We start from the raw sequence: 26,479 nt of genomic DNA on the forward strand, positions 1-26,479 counted from the left end.
CCCCCCCCCCCCCCCCCCCCCCCCACAGAGACGTGTGGGTCATGGGCCTGCCCCCTTCGGTGAGCTACAGTCTGTGTGGGAGAACAGACCCAGCAGGCCACAGACACCACTGCCCAGGGGTGCTGGTGGTGGAAGGGTGGGGGAGGGTGGGGAGCATTCTGGAGGTGGCGGCTTTGGGCTGCCCCCGGAGGGAGGATGTGTTTGCTTTGAATCAGGTGAGGAAAGAGATGCCGCTGGCTAGGGGGCCGCTGTGAGCAGAATGCAGGAGTCCTGTCCCAGGTCAGGTGCTTGGTGACAGAGCGAAGATTCTGAGTGTTTGCGGGCGGCCTGGCCGCGCTGCAATACAGAACGAACGTGTCCTTGAACGAGCCTGCGAGGTTGATTGTGCCTCCATTTCGTAGATAGGGAAACTGAGAGCCTGCCCAGCTAGCAAGTAGGACACTACCAGTGTCCTACCAGAGGCTGACTCCACAGCCCAGGACCTCCCTGTTGAGGTTAGCTCTGGGGCCACCAGAAGGGATGGTGGGGAAAGGGAACAGCCAGGTGAACTTGGAATGTGGTATGAGACCTTTCTCTCCTAAATTGGTTCTCTTCCTGTCAGACAAGCTGTACTTTTTGCCCCATCGAGCAACTTGTTAGGATAATGGGGTGGCCTGTGGGCTGGCCCTGGTCTTAGCCTTGAATTAGGATTGCAGCCAGGTGCTCTGTGAGGGCCCAGGGACGCCACACAGTGAGTGCTTGGGATGGATGATTAACGGGAAGAATGTATCTGGAGATGGAAAGGATGGGAAACTGTCTCTCATAATTCTTTCAGAATAACCATGTGCCCAGTGGGTAGCAGGGAGCCGCTCTCCTCTGAGTGAATTTTCCCACTCAGCACAGGCAGTCCCTCTCTAAGGACTCATTTCTCCAAGGTAGCAGGTGAACACCTCCAAGGCCTGGGGCTGGGGACCCGCCCGGCCACTCTGCTCCCCGTGCCGCTGACTCTGTCACACCTCATGCCACAGTCCAGGAGGCTTGCAAACAGAAAAGTGCGAGGAGCATGGGTCCTGGGGCCCGGTTCACACAGGCCAAGGCAGGATCTCTGGGAGCAGGGCCTAGGAATCTGCATTTTAAGCAGCAGGTTGGGTGATTCTGAGGGACACGGAGGTTTGAGAACCTCTCAAGTGATTGGAGGCAGAAAGAAGAGAGCAGGATTCCAGACTGTGCCAGTGTTGTGAGGCTCAGAACAAGTCACTGGAGTCTCTTCTGAGTCTCAGTTTCCACGTGTGCCGGGGATGGGGGGGGGGGGGGTGTGTGTCACATCAGCCTGACTCAAAAGGGATGTCAGAAGTGTTCAGTGAGTGCAGCCCTGAGGTGCACGGCAGAACCTCTTGCACATAGTAGGTCCAAGAAACGTCAAGGCTTTCCGCTTCCCCTCCCTTCCCAAGACTGGAGAAGGCCCAGAAGCAGCCCAGGGACAGCCAGGGAGGGGGCTGGCAGCGCTGTGCCCACTGCTCCCCGCGCTTCTCAGACGTGCTCAGGCCCTTCCTGCCCCCCCCCCCCCCCCACGCTGAGCTGGGCCCAACCTAACTGTCTGGGTGCGTCCCACAGGAGGCCCTGTGTGGCACCAGCCAAGGGTTGAGGCCACTGGCTGTCAGGAAGGTGATGGGGCTCCCGCCACACGCGGTGGAGGAACAGGGACACCTAGCAGGAGTGAATCCTTTGGCTCTAGAAGCCAAGAGCCACTTCAGGACGCACATTGTGGGGAGTGTTCTGTACAAGCTCCGAGCACATGGCAGCTTCTGGACCAGATCGTTACCGGGTAGGGTTTCCCTTTTAACTCCCCATCTGCCTACCTTACAACCACTCAGATCTTAACATGGACCATCAATGCTTAGAAACCTCTTCCAGGGCTTCAAAAACCTAATTACCAAATGGATTGCAAAATTTTCATAAAATGCATTAAAAAAAAAAAAAAAAAAAAAACAAACAACCCAAACCTCAAAAAATTCTCAGAAAACCGAGCTGGTCTTTCTTCTTTTGGCTGAAGCAACAGAGATGCTTTGACCGTCCTGAGTTATCTGATACCAGCCATCTGGCTCATCTCTAAAGGGGTCTTTCAGATTCACAGAGTACATTTGGAGTTATTTTAATATGAACATGACAAAAGGAATTTCATAGAGGGAGTCCTGGCTTTCGGTAGCAAACACTAGTGTTCAAAGAAGAGGCAGGGGTCCAGTTTTGCAAGCTCTCTGCTGCATATCTAAGCTGAAGGCTTACTCTTTCTACCCAAGTGTGGCATTAGACCCACTTGAGCCATGGAGTAAGCTGGAATTGTGAGGTTAGCCTCCCAGCCTTGACGTGAACAAGGCCGCTGTGTGCCCCCAGCAGGGACATCAGAGGACACTGCCTGCTGACGGTTCTGGAGGGTTCGGCCACAGTTCCTGTCTTCCTGGAGAGACCGGTTCATCTCTGGGTTGGAGATGGCTTTGCGAAAGGCTTCCATTTTCTCAGCCTGGATAACTTAAGCATAACGACTTAATTTCGTATGTCACACTCTAAAAATCTCTGTCCACCCAGAACCCCAAAGCGAATGGAGATTTCCTGGCCACCCCGAAGCTGAGTCCATCCCTCTGATCTGCTCCCATGTACTGAGTCCTGGGCCCTGGAGCAGGTGACAGGGCTCGGGTTGGCCTGTGGCCTCTGACAGGAAACAGCTAAGCCTGTTTAAAAGGCTCTAGTATCCTAAATCACTTCTGCTTAACTTCTGGAACATGGACAGTGTCTGCAGAGGGAGCTGGTCACAGTGGTAACCAGGCTGCAGTGACATTTCTACCCATGACGATTCCCATCTTCCCCTCAAATGCTGCTGTGGTGCAGGGAGACAGTCGAGTACGGGGCGCAGGGTGCGGGGTGCGGTCCGGGCGCAGGGTGCTGACCACTAATCTGCCTTGATCTTAGTGTGACTAAAAACATTGGCTTGATTACTCTCCTGCCTCACTCTGCAGGTGGGGGACTTCTAGAAAATGTCTTAAAAATTTTTTTTTAATGTTTATTTTGAGAGAGAGAGGGAAAGAGAGAGAGAGATTATAAGTGGGGGAGGGGCAGAGAGAGAGAGAGGGGGAGACACAGAATCTGAAGCAGGCTCCAGGCTCTGAGCTGTCAGCACAGAGCCCGATGCGGGGCTTGAACTCACAAACCGCGAAATCAGGCTCGAACTCATGAACCGCGAGATGATGACCTGAGCCGAGGTCCGGATGTCTAACCGACTGAGCCACTCAGGCACCCCTAGCAAAGGGCTTTTGTTAAAATGTCTTGAAATGGCTGTGCTGGTCAGTGTGGAGAAACAGAGCCTGAAGACGGTCACCCAGCCTGACTGCAAACAGGGCCCCGTATCATCTCCCCAGGCACAGCGAGTGGCTTCGTTACAGGCGAGGCTGGGCATATGCCCTCCCGCCTCTTCTGGGGGGAGAGAGACCGTGGGAGGGGTGGCATGGGGGTGATGTCCAGATGAGGAAGCTGGGTCCCAGGGGTGGGCAGCTGGGACCAGGGTCGGTGGTCTGTGACCCAGTGCCCGGGGCTCTAACATCTGGCCAGGGAGGGAGATGCCAGCTAGTGAGAAGATCAGAGTCTTTTCTTGGGGAGGATTGTCCATTTAGAGGATGGTTTTATACGCCAGGAGTTTGTTTATATACTCACTGGGCAACAACTCGGGGTTCAGCAGATTTGTGTTTTCTGGTCCCTGCCACCTTTGCCATGCACGACCTGTAGGGCTCCATCCTCAGTGCTCAGGGGGCTCCCTTTCGTCCCTGCAGTTGAGGCGCTTGTGCGCAGGACGCATCCTGAGACTGACTTATCGGTGATTAATCAGTTGGCCCTGTGACTTTGGAGTATTCTTGGCAGTGAATTGACTTTCTACTCTGATTCGAACTTGTGCACGGATCTAGCAGCCATATGTGGTTATATTCAGAATCATGGACATTATCTCGTTCCACCAAAGGACCCAAGCAAGAGGGCTGAACCCAGATGAGGGGCAGGGTGAGGCCCCTTTGTTGACCTGAGGCAAGGGCAGGATGGCCTCAGAAATGTCAGCATGGCCCAGGGCTGCCAGGCTGGGGTCCAGCTGAGGAGGGGGTGCCCGCGGCTTGCCCAGGATGGGACCCGGAGGGTGTGTGTGGGATGGCGGGGGTCCTTGCCCAGTCCTGGGGGCTTCGCCCGGCTCACGTGGGTGTCTTCCTGGAGTTAGCTACCTGCAGGACAGATGGTGCCTGGATAGAACAGCAAATACACTGAATAAAATAAATTAAAAAAGCCTCCTCCTGAACCAAGATTTTTTTGGAAAGAATTCTAAATAGATGAAAACAAACAATTTGATTTCAACCAAATTGTTGTTTTTTTGTTTTTATCCTGATTTTCACCCGAATTGTCAGTCTCAAAAATAAACACTGATACATTCCCAGAAAATATTTTTCAAATAAAAACTGACTCTGTTAAAGTTTGCCCTGATTCTTTCAAAACTGTGTACAAGACACTGTCAACCAAAGTGACTTGCATATTTTTTTAAATACACTTGAACATATGCAGCTAAAATGTCATTAACTCCCTGCTGCCTGAGTGTTTTTCAAGAGTGACACGAGACCCCGGTGTCTGTTTCTGACATACGGGTCTTGCGACCCTCGGGGAAACTTCCCCAAGCAACTCAAATCACCGAGTTTAACTTCCGTTTTGTTTTTTTGTTTTTTATTCTTGCTTTTCACTGAAGGCCCACGTGTGATTAATGTTGAAAAGCACATAAGGCTTCACTGAAGACAGACCTGCTATTCCGTTAACAGCTCACTTTGTCCATGAGTGAATGTCGGAGTAGGACGCATGGAAGAAAAATAAATCGAATTTTCTGCTGCTGCAGACATGCTTGCTCCACTTATTGCTTCCTGAGTCAGTACATTTTGCGATAGAAATTCACAATCAAGATTTTAAAGGGAGCTAAATATTTTAATCCAATCAGACAAGTGAACAAAACACTGAATATTACATGGAGCAGAGAGAAGTGGTTCTTGCCTTTAAAAGACTGCAGTTCCGTCACATTACAACCCCAAATGTCAGTGTTGTCTTTATTTCTAACGCTTTCAAACACGAGGCAGCCAGAGGCTCCACTCTCTGCTGTTGGTGACACTGTCTGTCCTTTGGGAATTCTTAAAGTCTATTTACCATGGAAACATGGTTCCTATAAAACACAGACACCTGCCCATGTGCAAAGAAAGTTCTCATGACTTGCGGGATTCCAGGAAGCTGGAAGATGACAAAGTCGGACGGCACGAGGCATGGGACTCCTGTGTCGTCGGAGCTCTGGAGAGGGGAGGGGCGTCCTGGCAGCCTGACCCCTGCGGCCAACGCACCGGGCTCCCCGGTTCCCCACCCCGCCATGCCACGCGTCCCAGGCCCAGCTTGAGATGCTGTTTTCCGGAAAGCCAAGGATTCCTCCTCGGCCCACCTCCATTCTGCAAGGAAGGTCTTCCTGCCTCTACCTTTTCCTTTCTCTGGCTTCTACAGCCCCTTCCCTCTGCGGGGCCCAGAGGCAGAGAGCCAGGCCGGTGGTCTAGGGAAGCCGTGACTCTGACCTCTGCCTGCACAGGCCCGTCATTGTCAGGGGCTCGGCGGACTGCCCGGTGTGCGGGCGACCCGGCTTTGCAGCTGCCGACCACCGGGTTCTGGGGTGCCGGAGCCGGGGGACGAGGCAGGGTTGGGGTCACTTTGCTGGACTCTGCTGAGCTGGAGGCAGTCCATCGAGGGCCCCGTGGGTTGGGGGAAGGCTCGCCTCTGTGGCCCTCCCGGCCACGTTCCACGACGTTCTGCGGAGGACTGGTGAGGGCACCCTCCTCCTGAGCAGATCGGTGGCCTCCCACAGCTCACGTGGCTTGTGAGTGCCAGCTGGCCTCCCAGGTCTGACTTCTACTTGATCCCACACACAGCACACCTGGTGGCTTCTGTGCTGCTTCGCTGGGCAGGTCACAAGAGCATTAACAGGCCTGGACTTCGAGGTCCAGCTGCCGAGGTTCAAATCTCAGCTCTGTACCACTTGGGGTAAAATGTTTAGCTTTCATATCACTCGGGTCCTGCTCAAAAGCAAAACCAAAACCAAAAGACAAACAGAAAACCTTAATAACAGAACCAGCTTCCCTTGAAGAGGCAGCCCCCCCCCCCCCATCACCCGGCTCCCACACAGGTGACCGTGAAGCCGGCCGGGTTGGCAGAGATCACGGTTGGCAAGACAGGGCCACTGGATCAATCATTCGGCATCCTTTCTGTCCGGACAGAAAAATCAGGCCCAGAGAGATGAAGTGCACGGAACTGGGAAGTGAACGGCAGGGAAAAAACTTCTGGAGAAAGTGGTATTCAGGCCCTGGGCCGCAGGTTGCACGGAGGGGGTGGGTGTCCATCCGACTCTCCCGGGGCAGAGCCTGCAGTCGGGCCCTGGCTCTCCAGCAGTAGGTACTGGTGGCTTCTCTGGACCTCAGGACAAGGCTCTAAAATGCCCCCAGCTAGAGGCGGGGAAGGGACTCTCCTCTCTCTGGCTAAAAATAGATGCTTTCTTGCCAGAGGCACAAGAAACAGGACTTTTTTTTTTTTTTTTTTTTTAATGTGTATTTTTGAGAGAGAGCAGGGGCGGGGAAAGAGAGGGACAGAGGGTCTGAAGTTGGCTCTGTGCTGACAGGCAGTCCGATGCGGGGCTCGAACTCACGAACCATCAGATCACCACCTGAACCCAAGTCGGACACTTACCCGACTGAGCCACCCAGGCTCCCCGGTTTTTTGACCTGGCCACACTGACACAGAAAATGTGAAAATGAGTGAGGCTAGTGGCGGGGGGGGGCACTAGTGAGAGGTGGAGTCCGCAGAGAAGGGATGCAGAGGGAAAGTTGGGTCGGGCTGAGGCTGAGCAGGCACGTTCTGTGAGCAGGGATGAGGTGGGCTGTGTGCTTCCCGGGTCACAGGCTTGGGAACAAGGCGGCAGAAAAGGCTCTGCTCAACCCCACGGCGTGGTTGCCTGGGGAACAATTCAAGTCACCCAGAGAGAGACTCATTTTTTAAAGTCAAAACTTCAGAAATAAACACAAAGGTCGGGGTTTATGGAGAGAAGGCTCTTCTCGTAGGATTTAAAATGAGAACAAAGGAAATGGGCTGGCAGTAGCAGGCATGTAGACGGGGGAGGGGGGAGCGTTTATGTCATCTGTGGAGAGTGTTCTAGAAGAGCAGGTGCCAGGGTACCCTGTGGGCCTTCCTCTGTCTTGGAGGGCAGCCGTGGACACGGCTGATGTGACCACACCGCCCAGGCATGCCACGGCAAGGGGCCTTGGTGACAAGTTGAGAGGCAGAGGTCTGGGAGAAGGTGGCTGAGGGCTCAAGCCACAGTTGGAGCCAGCTAATGTCCCACGGGCATGTGTATCCTCATTGTCCCTTACAGCCAGACCCGGATCGTGGTGGTGAGGACCACGGACCCAGCTTTCTGGAAGTCAGCAAGGCTAATCTCCCTAGGAGGTGATGGCAGACGAGCAGGATTTGGGCAGTAACTAATGCTTCTCGATCTCTGGACATGCCGCGGGATGGGGCAGGTACCGAGAACTGTTCTTCACTGAAGATCCAGCAAACTGAGGGTGACACTTGAGTGGGGAATTAGAGACTGAATGGTGATGTCATCGGCTGAATTAGTCATTCTGATATCTACTGAATGCTTGCCATGGGCAGGGCAGCCGTGGGCACTGGGGATGGAGAGTGACCATAATGGGAAAGCACCGTAATGGGAAAGTCAGGACAGGCTTTGCATCAGGACCAAATAAAATACCAAACCAGCGGAGAAATAGTGACAGGCGATTTGCTCCAGGGAGAGAGACCGTTCACGTCGGGGACCTCACATCTGCTCCGACAGGGCCCCACGGGGCCATGGTGGCCGGTTCCCAGGCAGAGGCCCGAGTGCCAAGAGGGGATGAGTCGGGCAGGAAGTTACTAGATGGGCCTGGGGCACAGGCACTAGGAAGACTCATAACGAGAGGTGCCAGTTTCCTGGAGCTTGGTTTAAAAAAATTCCCGGGACACCTTTCCTTTCTACTTCAGGTCTTAACTGCTACTCTACTGTGCGTGTCGCGGGCGTGTGTCTTCTACCCCAAGTTCCGCTCCATTTGCGATATGCCTGTCGTGGTTTCTGCTTATCCTTGCACTCAGAGACGTTCCTGGAGTCTCTGAAGTTAGGAAGCGCCCGGCCCGCAGCCCGCAGTCCCTGGGTGGTGCCACACCAGGTCAGCTCCGTCCAGACTGGACAACATCAGGTCTGGATGGAGACCCCGCGTGATGGTCCACTGAGTTGGTGGCAGCCCCCGGGCTGAGTATGTCGCTGGGGGTGGAAAGGAGCCCTTTCTGCAAGGGCTCTGGGGCAGTGGACTCCTGCTGGCCTGCTCTGGAGAGCCCAGAAGCCCCCCGGGGCCCTAAGGAAGAGGGCCCCTTAGCCCCAACCCCCCACCGAGGGCTGCACACACATACCCAGTGCTTCCTCACCATGCCGCGGCCCCTGCCCTGTGTACAGAGCCAGGTGGGCCGCACGTGTGACATTCTAATTCCCCGTCTCCTCACAGACTTGCTCCCTAGAAAGGCATCATCAGTGTCACACATGTTGAGAAACCTACCTGACACGTACACATTACCTTTTTGCATTTTTTGAAAGAGGCGACAGGCGGATTTTCCTATTTCTCATGCGTGAATTGTGGTCTTTCACTCACTGTCCTGTCTCGGAAACCCTCGAGTAATTGTGACCGAAACTGGGTTCCCAGGAGCCCCCCCCCCCCCCCCCCGCCCTGATTCTAGCTCAGGAAATCTGAGAGTGCAGAGGGCGTGCAGAGCCTGAGGCCCACGGGTCTGTCTTTCTGGAAGATGGTTTCCAGCCACAACAGACCAGACTGCCTGCCCTCCTAGGGACCTCACTCCTCGAGGTCAAGGACTGCCTAACTCATCTCCCCACGTGGTGCAGGGTGGGTGTGCCCTGTTCTGTGGAGCGGAACCATCTGCAGTGGTTTCTGGCACCACTTCCAGACATGGTTTAAGCTAACCTGAGCGGCCCCGTCGCCGGCCAGGGCAGACGAGAGGCTTCTCCGCGTCCCTAACTTGTGCCTCTCTCAACCCTATTTTCAGGAGCTAGCTTTGAAACATTTATTCCTGCTCGAAACTAAGGCCAGATACACCGAATTCCCTCTTCCAGTGCGTGGGAGGTGGTTTCCACGGGGGAAAAAGCGGGTGTGTGCATGATAATAAATTGTCTGCAGCTGGAAATGTGGAGGTTTTAGCTCGTTTTGATTTCACTAGGAATTTCTTAGGGACACTCGGCCTACATCCTGTTTTTTGTTCTGCTTTACCAGCTGTAATGTCTGAGCAGTTCTCAGTAAACACATTCTGGCATGAATCAGGGTCTCCTTTCCTGGGCAGAGAAGTGGTGGCCCTCCAGCCACGTCCCACCATCGGACTGCCTTACTCCCAAGACAGACCGATGCCTGCAGTACAGATGTGTTCAGATTTAAGGCCGTAAAACGAAATGGGTTCCCTTCAGTTCCTGTCTGACAGGGGCTGTGATCCAAGGTCGGGGGGAGTAACAAGATTTTCGTGCAGTTGGTCACGTACAATTTCTCTATTTTTAGCAAAAGAATGTCTTCCTCTTTAGAAGAGGCACCTGCACCAGCGAGAAGACAAATCACAGTGAAGAGCGTGATCTATTTAAACTTACTTTTTATTGTCATTTTTTTTTCCAGTTACCCAGCATGCCACAATCTGATTGCTGACCTGGATGAAACAGAGTGAAATAAATGGTTTACAAAGAGATATTTACATTCATCTGATTTGTTCGTGAGATGCCACAGAGCACCACGACCTTCCCGGTGGCCGGCGCCCCGGACGGCAGCAGGCGGCCAGGTCAGCCGCGTCTACTGCCCAGCGGTGCCCGTGCGGCCAGGCCCCGCGCCGGACCAGGAGACCTCCTGCAGTTATGTTTGCAGAAATGGCTTGAAGTTAACTGTGTTCTGATAAATCTGCTCATTTGTATCCTGTTACACATGAGAATTTCAATAAATGAACTTTTTTAAAGACCTGAATTGAAGCGTTTCCTTTTTACCTTGTAGTGATGAACGAAACACACCAAAAAGGCACATATTTTAACTAGGCCAAAGGGCATCAAGGACCAGACTTTCTTCCTGCCACTCGTGTCTCTCTCCCTCTTCATGAGCTAGACACCGTCCTTCCACTTCTTAACGCTCTGAATCAACATCTCGTAAGGCTCCATCGTTTACCATCCTGCTAATCTGTGCGCAGTCAGGAGACGCCAGGAAGCGCTGTTCTCCTGTCCGCTCCGTCAACAACAAAAACAGACAAGGACGCGTCTTCGGCCCGGCGGTTTGGGTTTCTTCTTCAGTGTGCGGTTTGAGAGGAGCCTGACAATGTACTTCCTGAAGTGACACAATTGACTTGGAGTTCTATCAGATGTCTGTAAACAGATCATTGTTTTAGCTTCAAACAGTATTTCTACGATACACAGGTGAGCCCTCAAATGCTGGAAAGTAATAAAAATGGGCGCCGAAGATGCTGGGTTGTCTCTGAGGAGGACAAGGCTACACCACAGGCTGCAGGCAGGACAGGGCCCTGACCTCAGGCCGCTCTCCCGGCTGGCAACCCAGCACCCTCGCCCTCGGCCTCAGCGTCCCCCACCCGTGCCTCTCAGGACGGATGGGGGGGGGGGGGTTCAGCGTTGGAGGTGGGGAAATGCTACACACGCCAAGACCGTTCAGAAGTCTCTGGAGCACGGACGAGTTCAAGCCTGAAAACTCGGATCCAGTTTTCGATCTCCTCAAATGTGCTAGACGTAAAGGGTGGCGCAGAAGGTATGTTAATTGTCCCTAATTCTGTGTTAGGACTACAGTAAATAAATGACACAATTCTAAAAATAGCACCTTTAAAGAATTGTAAGAGGTCGCTTTATTTTAGCCTCCTGGATGTGTGAATCCCAGTGGTTTTGAGAAGAGCACGTGGAAGCCTGCCCTCAGGTTTGGCTGTGGGACACACGCACGCACGCCTGACTCACTTTGGTCCCAAAGCCGTTCCTCTACTGAGCTTAGTCCCAGAAGCCAAGCCAGGTTTCTACGATAGCAGGCGTATGAGGTAAAATCGGAAAAAGGCCCCATCCAAAATGCTTCCAGGTAATCAGACTGTGGTACAACCGCCCTACCCGTCTAGCAGCCACGACAGAGGTGGTTAACCTGCCGACACACGCTCCCAGAAGGGAAGTGTGCGGAGCAACGCGTTCCGCATTCTCAGGAAGACGTCACCGACGAGCGACGCTCCTCAAGAGAGTTCCGGGTCCAGACCATCTGCTGTGAAGACTGTTAGGTCCTGACTGAACACATTTCCAAGGAGACCCGGTCCGTCCCTGACTTCATGGGAGACCTGCCCCGAACCCACTGCGGCGCGGTCGGCGTCTCCCCTTCGGAGGCGGCCCTTCGTCCGAGTCTGCACGACCACGCTACTGCCACGTCACTGAAGTAACAACATAATCCTGTGTGTGCGTTCGGGGCTACAAGAAACTGCTGTATTTTCCTGTCACATTTTATGTAGGGTAGGTTAATACCAGCTGGAGCTATTAAAAATCTCTTTGTTTTCCAGAAAAGATTTTCTGAGATTACAGAGCCACGTCCAACAACAATAAACGGAGAAGTAGCAGATTGACATAGTGCTTTATTTAAGCTGTCTGTACGAAGGAAAATAATGTGCATCCCTATCATATACGTGTAAAAATACTAAGGATGTACAGTGTACAAAAACAGTTTCTTGTAGTTATTTCACATCCTTGTGGGTCATATACTTAAGGAAATGAACAGTTTTAGTTTTAGTATGACCAACAGTAAGAGTAATACAGTTTCTTGGGTTCATAGTTGCGTCTGCTTAAAATCCTTAACCAGATGACTAGATCTTGCGCGGATCTAATGAAAGAACTAGCAAGGTCAAGAAATGTCACAAACTATAAAGCTACAGGGAGGTAATTCAATTACCAATTTAGAGGTTTTCTTTTTATTTAAATAAATACTTTACATTTCATGCTTGCCTGTAATGCACTACCAGGAGCAAGATAAGGAAATTCTACTGTAGACAGTACAAACAGTAGCAGCAAAGTGTGTACGTTGAGGTGTAATACAGAGACCCTGCAGTTAGTAAGGGAGGCCCTTACCTTTGTACTCTAGGAGAAGCAAGGGGCCCCTGCAAGAACAGTCAGCTTTAAGAAGCCGGAAATCAGGTACGGGAAAATGGAAAATACTGGAATAATGCTATGTAATTAGTGTAGAAAGCAAAGCTGTGAGCAACCTGCCAGAAATCCAAGCAGAAATGGCCAACTTCCTCCCAGGTGGCTGCACTGAGACAAGAGGGCAGACTTCACGAGAGTTAGTACGGGGTGGAGTCCACAAAGTCTGAACCGAACTCTGACAGAACGATCCTGGGTTTCAGGCCTTGCCATCTGCCGGCGGCCCATGCCACAGCCACGGGCAGCCTCGAGGGCAGGTGCAGAAATCTCCAGAAATCTCCCTCTACACACACGTGTTACCTGTCGGTCCTCGGCGCCAGCTGATTGAGACCTGGGGGTGAGAGCGGGGGAGGGGGAAGTCTGGAAACACCTCGGTGCCTCTGACGGATCTCGAGGCCGAGAGTGACTGGGCCTGGAGAGCTGGCTGGGAGGCTTGGCCAGCCCGGGGCACCGTCCACGCGGTCCTTAACCTTTAGGAAGTGTCCTTGGCCAGGGTCATGGAAATCACCTTAAGGTTTGGGGGGGGGGGGGGAAGCTATCGAAGTGCTTAGTGTACGGGCCCCCCTTTTCCTCGAAAGGGACGGACGCTCCGCACAAACCTCAGCCAGCCTCAGCCGCCTTCTCTGCCTCTCCCTGTTCCTCTTGTATATAATGGATGCGAGACAACTTACAGGACATACCTCCTAGTCTACTTTCTAGTCAAAGTGAAACATTCAACATAATTCCAAGGGAAGAAAAAACAAAAAAGTGAAGCTACATGTGTCAGAAGGAATGAACTACCATTTCCTGTAACTTCCTACTCGATGCTGAGGATGAACTTCACTCAGGTAGAAATATGAAAAATTAGGATAAAACCTATGTCTGAATATGTCTTAGCTGCCTTAGTAAAATGCCCTTTAACCCCCTCAGCCCCAGTGGCCCGCCCACCGCCAGCAGTGGCGTCTCCTGTACAGACCACACTTCCAGCGTCACGAGGCTAAGACATCTGCGTATGAATATGATTCATCCTACTCAGAAAGTCACTCGCTCTTGCGCACAACGCATCTCGACAGTGACAGCACGTCATGCCGCGGTCTTCCACGGGGAGCCGTCAGATCACGTGACCGATCCATCCCCACGAACGCTCCGTGGGGCCGGCTGCCAGCTTCCGCGACAGGGCCCCCGGCCCCTGGACTTCATAGGCTGCTTTGGAAAATGTCAGCTCCTAGCACCAAAGGGTTTAATCTGAAGATCATCATTAATGAAGGAGAAAGATGAGGTTTGCATACATGTCCCCTCTCAGTGAGAAATGTTGGAATTGGGGGACATGGGTATATACAGAAAAAGAAAAGTTGGAGGTGTTCTTTTTTTGTGTTGTTTTGTGTTTTCCCTGATGGCTTAATTCAGTGATAAATGTACCATGAGCGGAATAAACACACCAGGTTCTCACCCCTTACTGCCTACTTTGTAAATACTCGAGATGCGTTCCTTTTGCCAAGTCAAGTTGGTTTCTCACGGTCACGCGGGTCTCGGTTTCCTCCCCCGCGTTACGTCGCCAGGCGTCAGAGCCTTTCCATCCTCGAATGAGCAACACCGACATCCTTCTGTCTCATTAACCCCTCGGCTTGGAGAGTTGGGGATTTTTCTCACTTTCAGCACCAAGGGGTTAAATGACAGCATCTCTTCTCCCAAAGCCAAATTCTAACCAAGATGTACAATTTCAGAGCCTCGTCCGATTTTGTCACATAGGAGAAAAAGTGCATGCCTCTCATTGGCGTGTACATCCTTGCACACGGGTCCAAATAAACTGCAGTGAGTCTATTTCATGTAAGTTGGCGCTGCATTTGCTAACATGACACACAGTTTTCTTCACTAAGAAATAAATACTACTGCAATATAAACAAAATCATAAAAGGACATTCAAAGATTTAACATCCGAGAAAAAGCGAATTCACGTAGAACTCAAAGTAAAAACTTAAAACAAATAAGGCAAACACCTGTTTACCTCGGTGTACAAATTTTGGTGAAAAGCAGGGTCATTATACCTGTCTACATTCTTCAGCCATCAGAGGTGATAAATATCAAGAAGGGAAAAAGGTTTCCAAGCACAGGGAAAAAAGAAAAATGCTCTCTGGTGCAAATGGTTTCATAGCCCCTTTAAGTGACCTGCCTCTGCTGTGCATATGCCTCCTTCCCCGGAAGGACAGTGTCCGTCTGCCGCCAGCCGCCAGTGAGGTCTGGACGTCCGGGTGGGGCGGCAGGCTTCCTCGGCAGCGTCCGACAGGGATTAAGTGTGTGTCTATCGAGCTAGCTCAACGGTTGGTCAGGCCTTCTCTCGGATGCTTCCCTACGGACTCCAGCCAGGTCTGCGTGCGAGTTCCCCACTCTGTGCACTGATCTGACAGGCTCTCCTACAACCCGCATATGCACATCACCACCCTGCCGCAATCGCTTACTCTGAATTATACGCTAAATCTTCTTAGTCTAATTAGTTTTTGATTTATCTTCTAGAAAGTTAAAAAATGTACCTAGACTCAGTGTATCTCATTTAGCCTTCACTGTTAGGGAAAAACAAAAACCAAAAGATCGAAAGATGACAACTGTGCACAAGTGAACAATGGCGGGCTCGTGACTTCCAAAGACTGTAAAATTACCTCTTAAAGTTGCTTATAGGACAGTAAGACAGTAGCAGCAGCAGCATGAGACCGTAGACGGAGATACAATTTCATGCAAAAACAAACAGGTGTGTTTGCGTACAGGTGTGTTCTCGTGGGGGTGTGCGTGGGCTGGGGTGTCTGGAGGCGCTCCTGCTTTGTAAGAGCTACGACTGGTGTGGTGTCCAGGAATCATCTTGAGGAAGAAAATCCAGGATGACCGTGAAGGAGCGGAATGAGGGCCTTATTCCCGGCCGCTGGCAGAGTAGGAGAACTGAGGGAAATGCGGCCGCCGCTCGCTGTCCACACCATCCATGCCGTCCTCGTCATCTGCGGGCAGAAAGCGGCCACTTAGCGTACGTTTACCTTTTGCGACACCATCTCTGGTCTTCTTAGTTTGAACTTCTAGCATCATGAGGATTAACAGAGGCAACGAGCTCCCAGAAACTCGGGTTTGTCAGCAAAACACAGACTAATTAAACTTAATCCCCAAACAATCTCACTTTCAAACACACGATCCACAAAGAGATAACAACATCAAATCATCTCCTTCAAGACATGACCATCTTAAGACTCAGGATGCTGTGAAAAAAAATACTATTGAAGAGAAGACTTTTTTTAAATAAGAAGGAACAAACGAGATTCGGTAACCCTCGATTTCACGAAACCGTGCGTGTCAAAATTACAGGGATCAAACCCTAAGGCACCGTGTTTGTCTAGAATCCGCTACCAACTGCCTATAAATGTGCGTATTTTTTTTTCATGGTGCTTTAGGTGTGACTGCAAAATAAAGCTTCATATGGGCCCTTAATTTTACAGGACTCATTATTTACTCTACATCTCATATCTGTCTTTAGTCACCATTCCCAATTTCCCTAAAAGGCAACTTTAAACCAGAGTAAAGAGAGGGTAAGATGTCAGCATCCAAACACTAGCTCCTCGGGAAACCAACAGCAGAAAGACACTCGAAGGCACAGAGGAAGCTGCTTTCACATTAGCCACCCTCATCTTCCCTGCCTTCCCACATTTGAAGGATCTCAAATGGTCACCCAAGCCCTTCTCATAACCGTTCTGGTGACTGAAGTCTCACCCAGCAGGAGGCTCTTCCTTGTACGTCATCATGTGTTCAGTCACCCCAGTCCACACCATCCCCTGTGCACCTGCTCCGGGCTCTGGCCACCCTTGGGGTTCCGTGTCTGTGCAGGGGTGCCCGCAAAGCCCCTCCTGCTCTCCCCCAATGTGCGGGGGTCACGTGCTGGCCCACAGTGAAAGCCCCAGAGGAGGCTTTCAAACACCCAACCTTTTTTGCTTCAAGCAAAATAATTCCACTTCCTCAAATACATACAGGGAGTACACTGCAGATTCCTTGGATGTTCCAGCCTCTCCAAGAGCATGTATGTCACATCATGGGAGAAATCACAGCCTGTCACACAAGGATGACTCTCTGTGCTCCTCGATGACACACATTCCTCTGGAGAGCAAACGTTTCTGCTCTTGCCTCACTGTGCTTCTTCTCAATATTCTATTCTGAATACAGAAGATTCTAGAAAGGGATCAAGTTGCTAACCGTTTTCAGCCTTGAATGTAACAGAAAATATCACTGGATTAGGTGGGACTCAGTCCATGGAGAAGATCTGTGGCTTCCTGCTCCGTGTAGACCATGGACCTCCACAGGCTTCTTTCCTGCTGCTGACAGGCATATTGTCAGCATTTCTAGAAAGCCCTGTGATTTGGGGAAATCTCTGCCTCCCTATTATCAAATATTTGCTAGGCATCAAGCAAACCACATGCATCATTTAGATGAAATACCTTCCACAGTATTTTTAGCTGCACAAGAGGTGGTAGGGGCTGGGGATGGCCTGTTGAGTCACAAAGTATAAAAACCCTAGAGAAAAGGCAGCTGAAAGCTTAATGTTCAAATTCGGAGCATTCTGCGCGAATCACATTTCAAGGCAAGAGTCTTCCCCACCAACAGCTTTGTCTGGCTGAGTGTTTTTCTGTGCCATGAACGCGCAGACTGGCTGGACTGCCCATGCAGGAGGCTGGGCAGAGAGGGGACTGTGCTATGCTGCCCCTCCACCACACAGGAGCCACACAGGAGGGGCCGGGCTTCCTTCCGAGGAGGAGCATTTACTGCTCTAGGCTGCACGTCAGCTGAGAATTAAGAGTCTTCGTTCTGTAGCTTGAGTAATACATTAATCACATTTTCGAACACGAAGAAATCTCAGTCTCACAGATGACTAGGCCAGGGCCCCACACCTTGAAATTCTCTAATGCTGATGACCCCGTTCCCTCAGGACCGCTGCCTCCTGGGGCCAGTATCTGATCCTTCCCTGAGGAGGTGCTCGGGGGAGGCACTGGCAGCCCTCTGATCTGCACAGGTGGGGGGCTGTGGAGGGAGAGGACAGCAGCCTGCCCGAGCCAGAGCCCGCAATAACACACCGTCCACGAACAGGTTTCTGCTCTGAAAGCTGGGTCGCAGGGAACCATGCTGACCACACACAGGACCCACACTAAAAACACGAGACCCATCTGGTGCAAGAAAGTGGAGGTCAACTCCCCAGGCCGCATCAGAATCTCCAGTCCGAGGAACAATCCATCGCCCAATTTTCTTAGAGTTTAACAACTGTAATTATATGGCATTACAAGCTACTAGATCTCAAAGAAATCCTCTTTTCCTGTATAAGGGAAGGCAGAGGACCATTCATGGGTAGAATGCAAGACGACACATTCCCAAATCTGTTCAATTAACACCAGTGAGAACAATCTGGCACGTGACCACAGCTGTTTGCAGGGAAGGAACATTTTGTCTAACTGCTGATTTGTTCTAAAAAGTAACTCCATTCTGCCTCATAAAAGCAAGGTGGCAAGTGGGGAGACAACTGTCACGTATCATGGAGGCTTTGGGAACAAAACCTCCGCGTGTTAGCTGCTGGACGGCCACGGCCATCCCAGCACCACCACTCAAAGCTGCAAGAAAAGATCAAGTGAAATGTAATCAAGCTTGGGGTTTCACCAGATCTCCTTTGATTTGTCCTCCTACAAGAATCCAGGATGCACCTGGGGGACATCCAGGTAAAGACTGGCTGCTGTGGCCCTCCCTCCACCAGGCACCCCCTGGCCTCAGGTGGCCCTCACTCCCTCTGCAGAGTCAGGAAACCAGACGCCCTGTCAGACGCAGGACTCTGCTGGACTCCGGTTTCTCGGTTCCGATACCCGAAACAGCCACACATTCATAGGTCGATTCTGAGGTCCACCTTGGAAGGTACTACAGTGTGTGGGCCTCCTGCTGACCCTGGTCTCACACTAGAAACACACTTCATACCCTTTCAATCAGCAAGTCACTGGGCGGACACAGCGTTCCCCACGTCTAAAATGACACGGATGCTGTTAGTGACAAAATGCTCTGTCATGACATTCCGTTCTGCTGACCAAGAAGCTGAGACGCCAGGTTCAGATTATATTCTAGAAACTGTGCTGGGTCCCCCTCAATTTCCAAGTTCTAGAAATCAAGCCACAGAGGGTGTGTTAATGACATGCTCTCAGCACGACCAGTGCCATGTGAGTCTGGAGTGTGGGGTGAGGCTGCAAGTTGAATCCTGGAGACATCTGGGCCTTGACCGCCAGGGCTTTGAAATCAAGTCAGTATGAAGAAAGGACTGATGGCCAGGGCAGCACCTGCCACAGAGTCTGAGGTTTAACTTACTCGTAGTCCTGGATTCGGGAGCTGGTCTGTGGGGTCCCTTCCACTCCCTGCATCATATTTTGGCCTCCCAAAGTCCTCCCAGATTCATGCCCACTCTTCTGCTGGGCATTTACTGTACTGGGCCTGTCACCACGCTCCAAGCATGCATCACAGGACACCGAACACTACAGACCGGTTTGTGTGGCACTTCAATAAAATCAAAGCTACGGCCATTCAAAGCTACACAACTCAGGTGCTTTTCCCAAAGAGATGGCTTCTCAGGTACACAGCAGGGGAAAGTCGGGGCCCGGGGACATTAGCCAGCCCTGCATCCCCTTTCCCAGAGGGTGGAGTGACTTGCCTCTTTCCAGGGACGGGGTGGCAGAGTCAGGACGTGAACAGGGGCACCCCCAACCCCAGTCTCTTCTCATCCTTTACGGTTCCCTTTGCCTTGCGTTTCAGGCTCACCAGGCTCATCCTTGCTGGGACTGGACTCCCACCTTTGGAAGCAAAATATGTCCTCGGGGCTTTGCGTTTACAGACTGTCCCTATTTCTGTGACTTCCAAGACCACCTACCTAGTTGTCTTAAGAGTCCACAAATTCCAAAGCTCTCTTTACCAGAGAAAACGGTCTCGAAGAGGTGGTGGCTGACACAGAGACACGTTGGGACCTCACCTTCTAGGTTGCTGTGGGTATGACGTGGGGCGGCGAGTAGAAGCACAAAATCCTGGGCGCGGGTGGAGCCCATCAGTATGATCCAGTATGATCTCTGGAAAGAGCTGGCCACCTTCCGGCCGGGAGCCTACCCTGCCTCCCACCATGATGCTTATTCATCATTTAGTTCCCTACTATGACAATATCATTATCAATGAGTTTCTTTATGTTTGTGATTGATTTATATATTTGGGTGCTTTCACGTTTGGAGCATAAATGTTTACAACTGTTAGGTTTTCTTGGCGGACAGACCACATAATTATGATATAATGCCCTTCTTGATCTCTTGTTACAGTCTTTATTTTAAAATCTAGATTGTCTGATATAAGTATCGCTACTCCAGCTTTCTTTTGGTGACCATTAGCACGATACATGGTTCTCCATCCCCTTATTTTCAGGTGTCTTTAGGTCTAAAATGGGTCTCCTGTAAACAGCACAGAGATAGATCTTGTTTTCTTATCCTATGTCTTTTGATTGGAACTAGTTTAGCCCATTGACGCTTAGAGTGAAAGATACGAATTTATTGCCATTATGTTGCCTGTAGACTTCATTCATTTAATATATGTTCACTGAGCACTGACACTGGGCCAAGTGTCCAGCTAGCAGCTGAGGCCAGCAGTGAATAAGAAACCAGGTCGTTCTTCTCAGGGTTACTGCTTTCTAGTTGGACATATAGACAATAAACAAAGGAATAAACACATTAACTGGAAGACCATCAGCAATTGTCAACGTACAGCATCAAGGGGGGGCAGGAGACGGTGTCCAACATGCTGCACCATTCTTTAGATGGGAGGTTGAAGAAGGCTCCCTGACAAAGTGACCTTTAAGCTGAGATGTGAGGACGAGTAAGAGCTGTTCATGCACACATCGAGGGAAAGAGCACCACAGGCAGGACAACGCTTAGCACACCAGTGCTGAGGCACGGTAAAACACAGTGAGGCACGGCGTGCTCCAGAGGTGGCTGAACGCAGGGACGGGGGGCAAGATGGAGCAGGAGAAGGCCGGGATCAGACAGGCCTGTGGGAGCCAGTGGGATCAGTCGGATTTAGAGTACAGATTTAGGGAGCCACCGGAGGGTTGTGGGCAAGGGCAGGATGTGGTCTGATCACAGGTGACAGCATATCCAAATGATGAGGCCTAGGAAATGTTCTATGGTGGAAAGTGCTCACGGGCCCACCCACCACCTCACTGGTGCTGCCCAGCATTTCAGACGAGTGGATTGCCTGACACGGTCCACTCTGGGGCCAGTGGAATCGGTGCCACGGCCTGTGCCCACCATTCTGCTCACGCGGGCCCTGAGCTACCCGCCCACGACTGCACAGGGTGTCCAACATGGTCTTCAACTCTTACCATTGTAAGATCAAGACAGAATGGAAGCCCGTCGTCCCACTGGGGATATGCCCTGAGAAGCACTTCAACATACTAATCTTTCACAACTTGGCCTGGGCCCCGGCAAGGCTGCTGACGCTGACTGAGGGACTCGGGCAGCTCAATTTCTCTTTGGGTTGCAATTTCTTCCCTTATAAAATTAAAGTTAAGAGGTTCTTAACTTGCAGCAAATCTTAAGAAAGAAAAGCACACTTATGCATATCATACGTAATTATATTTTTCACTTCAGGGTGTGTTCACAGCCCCTCGTTGTCAGGCCCCGGGCCCGGGGCTGGAAACCCCAGACCATCAGGTGGCCACGTCCACTGCTGGAAGAACACCGCGCCTCAACCTTCCCGCTCGCGGGCCCTCGCTGTGAACAAGCACTTCCGCTACCCTGCCTTTCGCAAAGGAAGGAGGGGGGGAAGAACAGTGGGAGGGGACCTAAAGGGAAGAGAGGGAGAGAAAACCACCACAAAGGGATTGTGAGCCAAGAGACGTGTGACTGGAAGAGATCTGGCTTTTCAAGCCTGCCCCTCACGCTCAAGTTTATCCTCGCTGCTGAGCTAATGACGACAGACACACAGTCCTTTGTCGGCATGAGAGTGTCTTGTCTGGAGGTTTTATCTGGTACCTTTCTTTCCTTGAAAGCCCACGTGTTTGGGATATTGATCGAAGAGTGTGCACATACTAGTGTTTGCGGAATGATCTTACGTTCAGTTTTAACACACGTGTAATTCACTTTACATGTATCAAAAAGTTACTAGCAAACAAAATTATGTCTCTACAGATATTAGTGCTTAAGACAAAGCTAAATAGAACCAGGGTGATTCCATTTAGGGTGAATTTAGAGCAATTAAGAATGCAGGAAACCAGAATTAGCGTGATTCTGAGGGTGGTCTGGGAGGGAGCAGTCAGGGACGCACAGCAGGGTCTACCTCAGAATCCTCTCAGCGGATGGCAAGAGAGCATCAGAATAGTAAGCAAGGGCTAAGTCGTCTACAACCTAGTCTGTGATTCTCAGGCCGCAATTGTTCTGTATGCAATTTTTCTGGCTCCCAAAAACGTTTCTCTCAGCTACTGTCTTCGGTATTTCCACTTCAGAACTCCATGTTCTTTTATGAGAGAAACAGAAAGAATGCACTCAAGCAAGGAAGGGGGAGAGAGAGAGAGAGAGAGAGAGAGAGAGAGAGAGAGAGAGAGAGAAAGGAATCCCAAGCAGGCTCCTCACTGTCAGGACAAAGCCCAATGCAGGGCTCGAACTCAGGAACTGCGAGATCATGACCTGAGCTAAAATCAAGAGTTGGAGCCCCAGGGACTCCACGTTCTTAAGTGGAATGGAGTAAGTCACTGTGGAATTTGATCTTGAAAATATCCTATAAGAAAATATCAGGGGCCCCTGGGTGGCTGAGCTGGTTAAGCATCCAACTTCAGCTTGGGTCATGATCTCACGGTTCATGGATTCGAGCCCCATGTAGGGCTCCGTGCTGACAGCTCAGCCTAGATCCTGCTTCAGATTCTGTATCTCCCTCTCTGTCTGCCCCTCCCCTGCTCACACTCTGTCTCTCTCAAAAAATAAACACTAAAAAAAATTTTTTTTTCAAAAAGTGGCTGTTTTCTTCAATTATAGTCAAACATTTTCAACTATTAGGTTTACTTACATTTTTCAGGTGGTGTTATTGTAATAGTCTGAGCTGTAAATTCTTCATCAAAATATCTGGTATCTGTCTCAGATGTTACTTGAGGCTTAAAAGGAGGTACAAGCTGCAAGAAGAAAGAACAAGACTCCTGTTAACAGACTGCAATTTAGGAAAATTAATTTCTAGGATAAAATTAGGGAGCAAATAATGAAGGGAACAGTGCCCGAGAGACCACACTCTGAGTCACTGTGTACGGGAGACGTGGAGTTCGGCTTCCCAGTCAACAGTCGGGAGCACAGAACAGGAGGTACTTGGTTGTTCTGTATAAAATTGGAGGGATTGTGTGAAATAGAACACAGGAACACCAAAGAACAGGGTGCAAAGAGGATACTGAGAAGTCCTAGTTTTTCCCCCAGTAACAAACATGCACGCAAACCGTACAGATGTAAACCCCTGTCGCAAAATGCGGGCTCTGCCCAGTGCAGCAGAAGCACGACCTGCCCTCGGTTCTCTCGGTGGCGCCTGGCCCACCAGGCTGTGTCATTAAGAACACAACCTAGTGACAGTTATTCCAGGCCACCGGGTGCTGCCCCTGTACTTGGCACAGAACGACACCTGCTTACTTCAGATGGGCGTTACCTCCTGCCCCTGCCCTGGGACGGGGGTCTTGGGAGCCCCCGAAGTTAGGCGCAAACGTTGCGTCCCTAGGTTGCATCAGATCCTTGTTGGGGACAGTGACCCAAGAGAGGGTCAAGAGTGATCACTCTAGGAACTGACAGAGCTGGATTCTTCTGCCTCAGACCTGCAGCAGGTGTGGCACTGGGGAAGCCTGGGGCTGCTGAAGGTCACAGAAGCCACAGAAGCCCGAACCTCTGTGACCTCCACTGGCTGGGGTGTGACTCCTGCTTGTCAGGGCTCTGGCCTCGAAGGAGAGTCTACAGATTTCTTGTTCACACAGGGAGTCCCGACCCAGGACCTGGAGTCAGAGTACACGCTCTCACGAGTACCATTCACAATACGAGATACTGTTTTTATTGTTTTTATTTTTTTAAGGTTTATTTTTATTTATTTTGAGAGAGAGAGAGAGAGAGAGAGAGAGACGGAGGGGGGGAGGGAATGGGGAAGGGGCAGAGAGAGAATCCAAAGCAGGCTCTGCCCCCATCAGTGCAGAGCCGGGTGTGGGGCTCAAACTCACAAACCTCAAGATCATGACCTGAGTCAAAGTCAGACGCTTACCCGACTGAGCCACCCAGGCACCCCAGGAGACACTGCTTTTATAATAAAATTCCCGTGTGTACAGAAAAACAGGAAACAGAGTGATAGAAATCAGTATGTTTTATACAAATTTTACGAAACACACAACTGGCTTTAACTCAGTGCATTTTCCCACTCTTACTGTCATCAAATTTATGTTAAATAGGCGAAATCTTTAAATTATTCTCTAGACAGACTATGTTTTAAAACACCAGGGGCTGAGCAGAATTAAAAGCACATTTTCAGAATGAAGGACCACACCTGTTTATGGCCCATGTAACAGAGCATTTTTAATCTCTTTTCTTCTTATCATTCCTTCTCTTTGCCCCCAGTGCACAGCCCCGGTTATTAGCAAGCACTTTTGGGGGGACGGACCTAATCCAGGTTCCACTCGTCACTGGCAGTGGCTTCGGAACAGCAGCCTGGTTCTCCTCCCACAGCCTTGATCTCATCTGGGCCAAGCTCCTCTGTCACATGCACCCTGCTCTGCGATGCTCCCCAGGCCACGCGAGCACTCGCTCCACTGACGGAAGTCTTCCCTCTTCCTCTCAGACTCAAGGGCGTTCTGACACACACGGGAACAGCAGAGGTGATCGGGATCAGAGAACTTGGGGCTTTCCTCTTTGAAGAAGGAGGGGTCACTGCCTCTACCTGCAGACAACTGGAGACTGGGGCTCTGGCGGAGTCACCATTTTACAAATGCTCAAAAAATGGTTCCTCCACGTCCTTCCAAGCAAAAATCCGCCACAAGAAACTCTTCTTGGCAGAGGTGGGTTTCTGGGCATGTGCCGTCGGCTTTGCTAACCTCTGCCCGCCCTTCCCAGCGGCCCCCTCTGAGGGCAAAAACTGACCTGCCAGTTGGGGGAAAAGCTGCCAGCCTTTCAGGTGAGAGCCAGAATGGTCACTCAAACGAGATCTGAAAACAGTTTTCCAAGGTCACGGGAGGCTTAAGCTCGTCTCTGCTCAGATGTCCCAATGCTACAAAGGCTTACCTGGCCTCCTCTCCCAGGTGGCCGCCCTCCCGTCCCCTGCTTCACTTTCCTCCAAATGGTGTTTCAGCATCTGACTCAGTACACCTACGCACACACATGCAAAACAGACTTACATTTGTTTAGCGTCACTGCCATTCCACTTTCTCCCAACAAAACAGAAGCTCCGTGAGGGTGAGGGCTGACCGACACACAATAAACTGTGCGTGTCAGGAGTGTACGAAGTGACATGTTTTGACACGTGTACTCACCCAAGAAACTATGACCAAAATCAAGATGGAGAAACGTTTGTTTTCTCACGAGCCCGTTGTGAGCTCTCTCCCTCCTCCGTCCCTGCAGGCGATGACTGACACGCTTTCTGCCATGATTGATTTGTTTGTATTTTCAGGACTTGTATGTAAATGGAATCGTATAGCATGTATCCTTTCTCTGACTTGTTTCAGTTAGCACCATTATTTTGACGTCCGTCTATGTGACTTCATGTGTCAACAGCTCATCCACTGCATGGCCGGGTGACGTTCCGTCATACAGGTGTACCGCCATCTGTTTACCCATCACCTGTCAGTGGACATCTGGGTTGCCTCCAGTTTGGGGCTATTACAGATAAAGCTGCTAGGACTCTTGAGGTCCAAGTCTTTGTACAGAGATGAGATTTCATTCATTTTGGACAAATACCAAAGAGTGGAATGGCTGGGTCACATGCTAGATGTACATTTAACTGTTTAAGAAACTGCCAAACTGTTTTCGCAAAGCGGTCGCTTCATGTTATGTTACTACCACCAGTGGATCAAAGTTCCACTATGTTCTTGCCAGTACTGGTTTGGTTGGTCTCTTCAGTAAAAGACATTTGGATGTGTGGTGGTACTTCACTATGGTTTTAATGTATTTATTTCCCTAATGAATAATCGTATTTTTCATGAATTTGTAACTTCTTTGGTGAAGCGTCTGTTTAATATTTGCCCCACTCCCCTTTTTGTCATGAAATGCAGTTTTTTTTTTTTTTTTTTACACACAATCTGCGTGTATGTCTTTAATCAGATTTACGATTTGCATATATTCTTCCAGTTTGTGACTTTTCCTGTCATTCTCTTAACAGTACCTCCTGAAGAACACACATTCCTAATGATGCTGTCTGATTTGTCAGTTTTCCTTCGTGGATCACACACCACTCTCATCTACGAAGTCTCTGTGTAACTTAACACTGCAAAGGTTTTCTCCTGTATATTCTTCTAGAAGGCTCTACCTTTAGGACTATGATCTGTTTTGAGTTAATTTTGTATATGCTGCAAATTCTGTTTTAAAAAAGTATGTATGTGCATTTTACCATCACAATTTGTTGGACTGAGTGATCTTTGCACGTCTATTCCAGGTCAATTAACCAGTTATGCACGGGTCTAGATTTCTAGATTCTCTGTGGGCAAATAAAGATGTTATCTGTCCAGAACAAACTGTCCCGATTCCTGTAACTTAGTAAGTCTTGAAGCTGGGCAATGTAAGCTTTCCAACTTTCTTTTTTGTCAAAATTGTTCTGGCTATTCTAAGTCCTTGGCATTCCAGATGAATTTTAGAATCAACCTAACAATTTCTACAAAACAGCTTGCTAGCATATTGATTAGGATTGTGTTGAATTCATGTATTAATTTTGAGAGAACTATCATCTTAAAAATACTGAGTCTTCTAAATCATGAATGCATTAGATGTCTCCCCTGCTGTATGTTGTCTTTAATTTCCTTACAATATTTTTTACTTTGCAGTATGAAGGGCTTTCATCTTTGTCAGAAGTATCCCTAAGTACTTCATATTTCTGTTGCAGTCATAAGTGACATTAATTTCCATTTTGGATTGTCCGTTGCTGCTGTATACATTTAGTTATTTTTGTATTGTGCAATCT

The 26,479-nt window shown here is 50.2% G+C and overlaps 2 protein-coding genes across 11 annotated transcripts in view; one reads left to right on the forward strand and one right to left on the reverse strand.

Moving 5' to 3' along the window:
- SDCCAG8 (SHH signaling and ciliogenesis regulator SDCCAG8) overlaps positions 1–10,109 on the forward strand; it is a 253,284-nt gene extending 243,175 nt beyond the window's left edge. For 5 of the 6 annotated variants that reach the window (XM_040451834.1, XM_040451837.1, XM_040451838.1 and 2 more), the window contains one exon: positions 9,771–10,109. In XM_040451834.1, coding sequence (XP_040307768.1) covers positions 9,771–9,800 — 30 coding nt within the window. In that variant the 3' untranslated portion in view covers positions 9,801–10,109. Of the gene's footprint in view, positions 1–4,744; positions 6,064–9,770 lie in introns of all 6 variants that reach the window. The other variant, XM_040451836.1, reaches the window with a different exon arrangement.
- A 1,603-nt stretch (positions 10,110–11,712) lies between these two features.
- The window catches only part of AKT3 (AKT serine/threonine kinase 3), a 309,200-nt gene continuing 294,433 nt past the window's right edge, over positions 11,713–26,479 (reverse strand). For all 5 annotated transcript variants that reach the window (XM_040451849.1, XM_040451850.1, XM_040451847.1 and 2 more), the window contains 2 exons: positions 22,367–22,469; positions 11,713–15,267 (listed from right to left, as the gene is read on the reverse strand). In XM_040451849.1, coding sequence (XP_040307783.1) covers positions 15,182–15,267; positions 22,367–22,469 — 189 coding nt within the window. In that variant the 3' untranslated portion in view covers positions 11,713–15,181. The remainder of the gene's footprint in view (positions 15,268–22,366; positions 22,470–26,479) is intronic.

Source organism: Herpailurus yagouaroundi, unplaced genomic scaffold (genome assembly GCF_014898765.1).
Source record: "Herpailurus yagouaroundi ecotype Mexico unplaced genomic scaffold, PumYag 205, whole genome shotgun sequence".
In the NCBI taxonomy this organism is placed as follows: domain Eukaryota; kingdom Metazoa; phylum Chordata; class Mammalia; order Carnivora; family Felidae; genus Herpailurus; species Herpailurus yagouaroundi.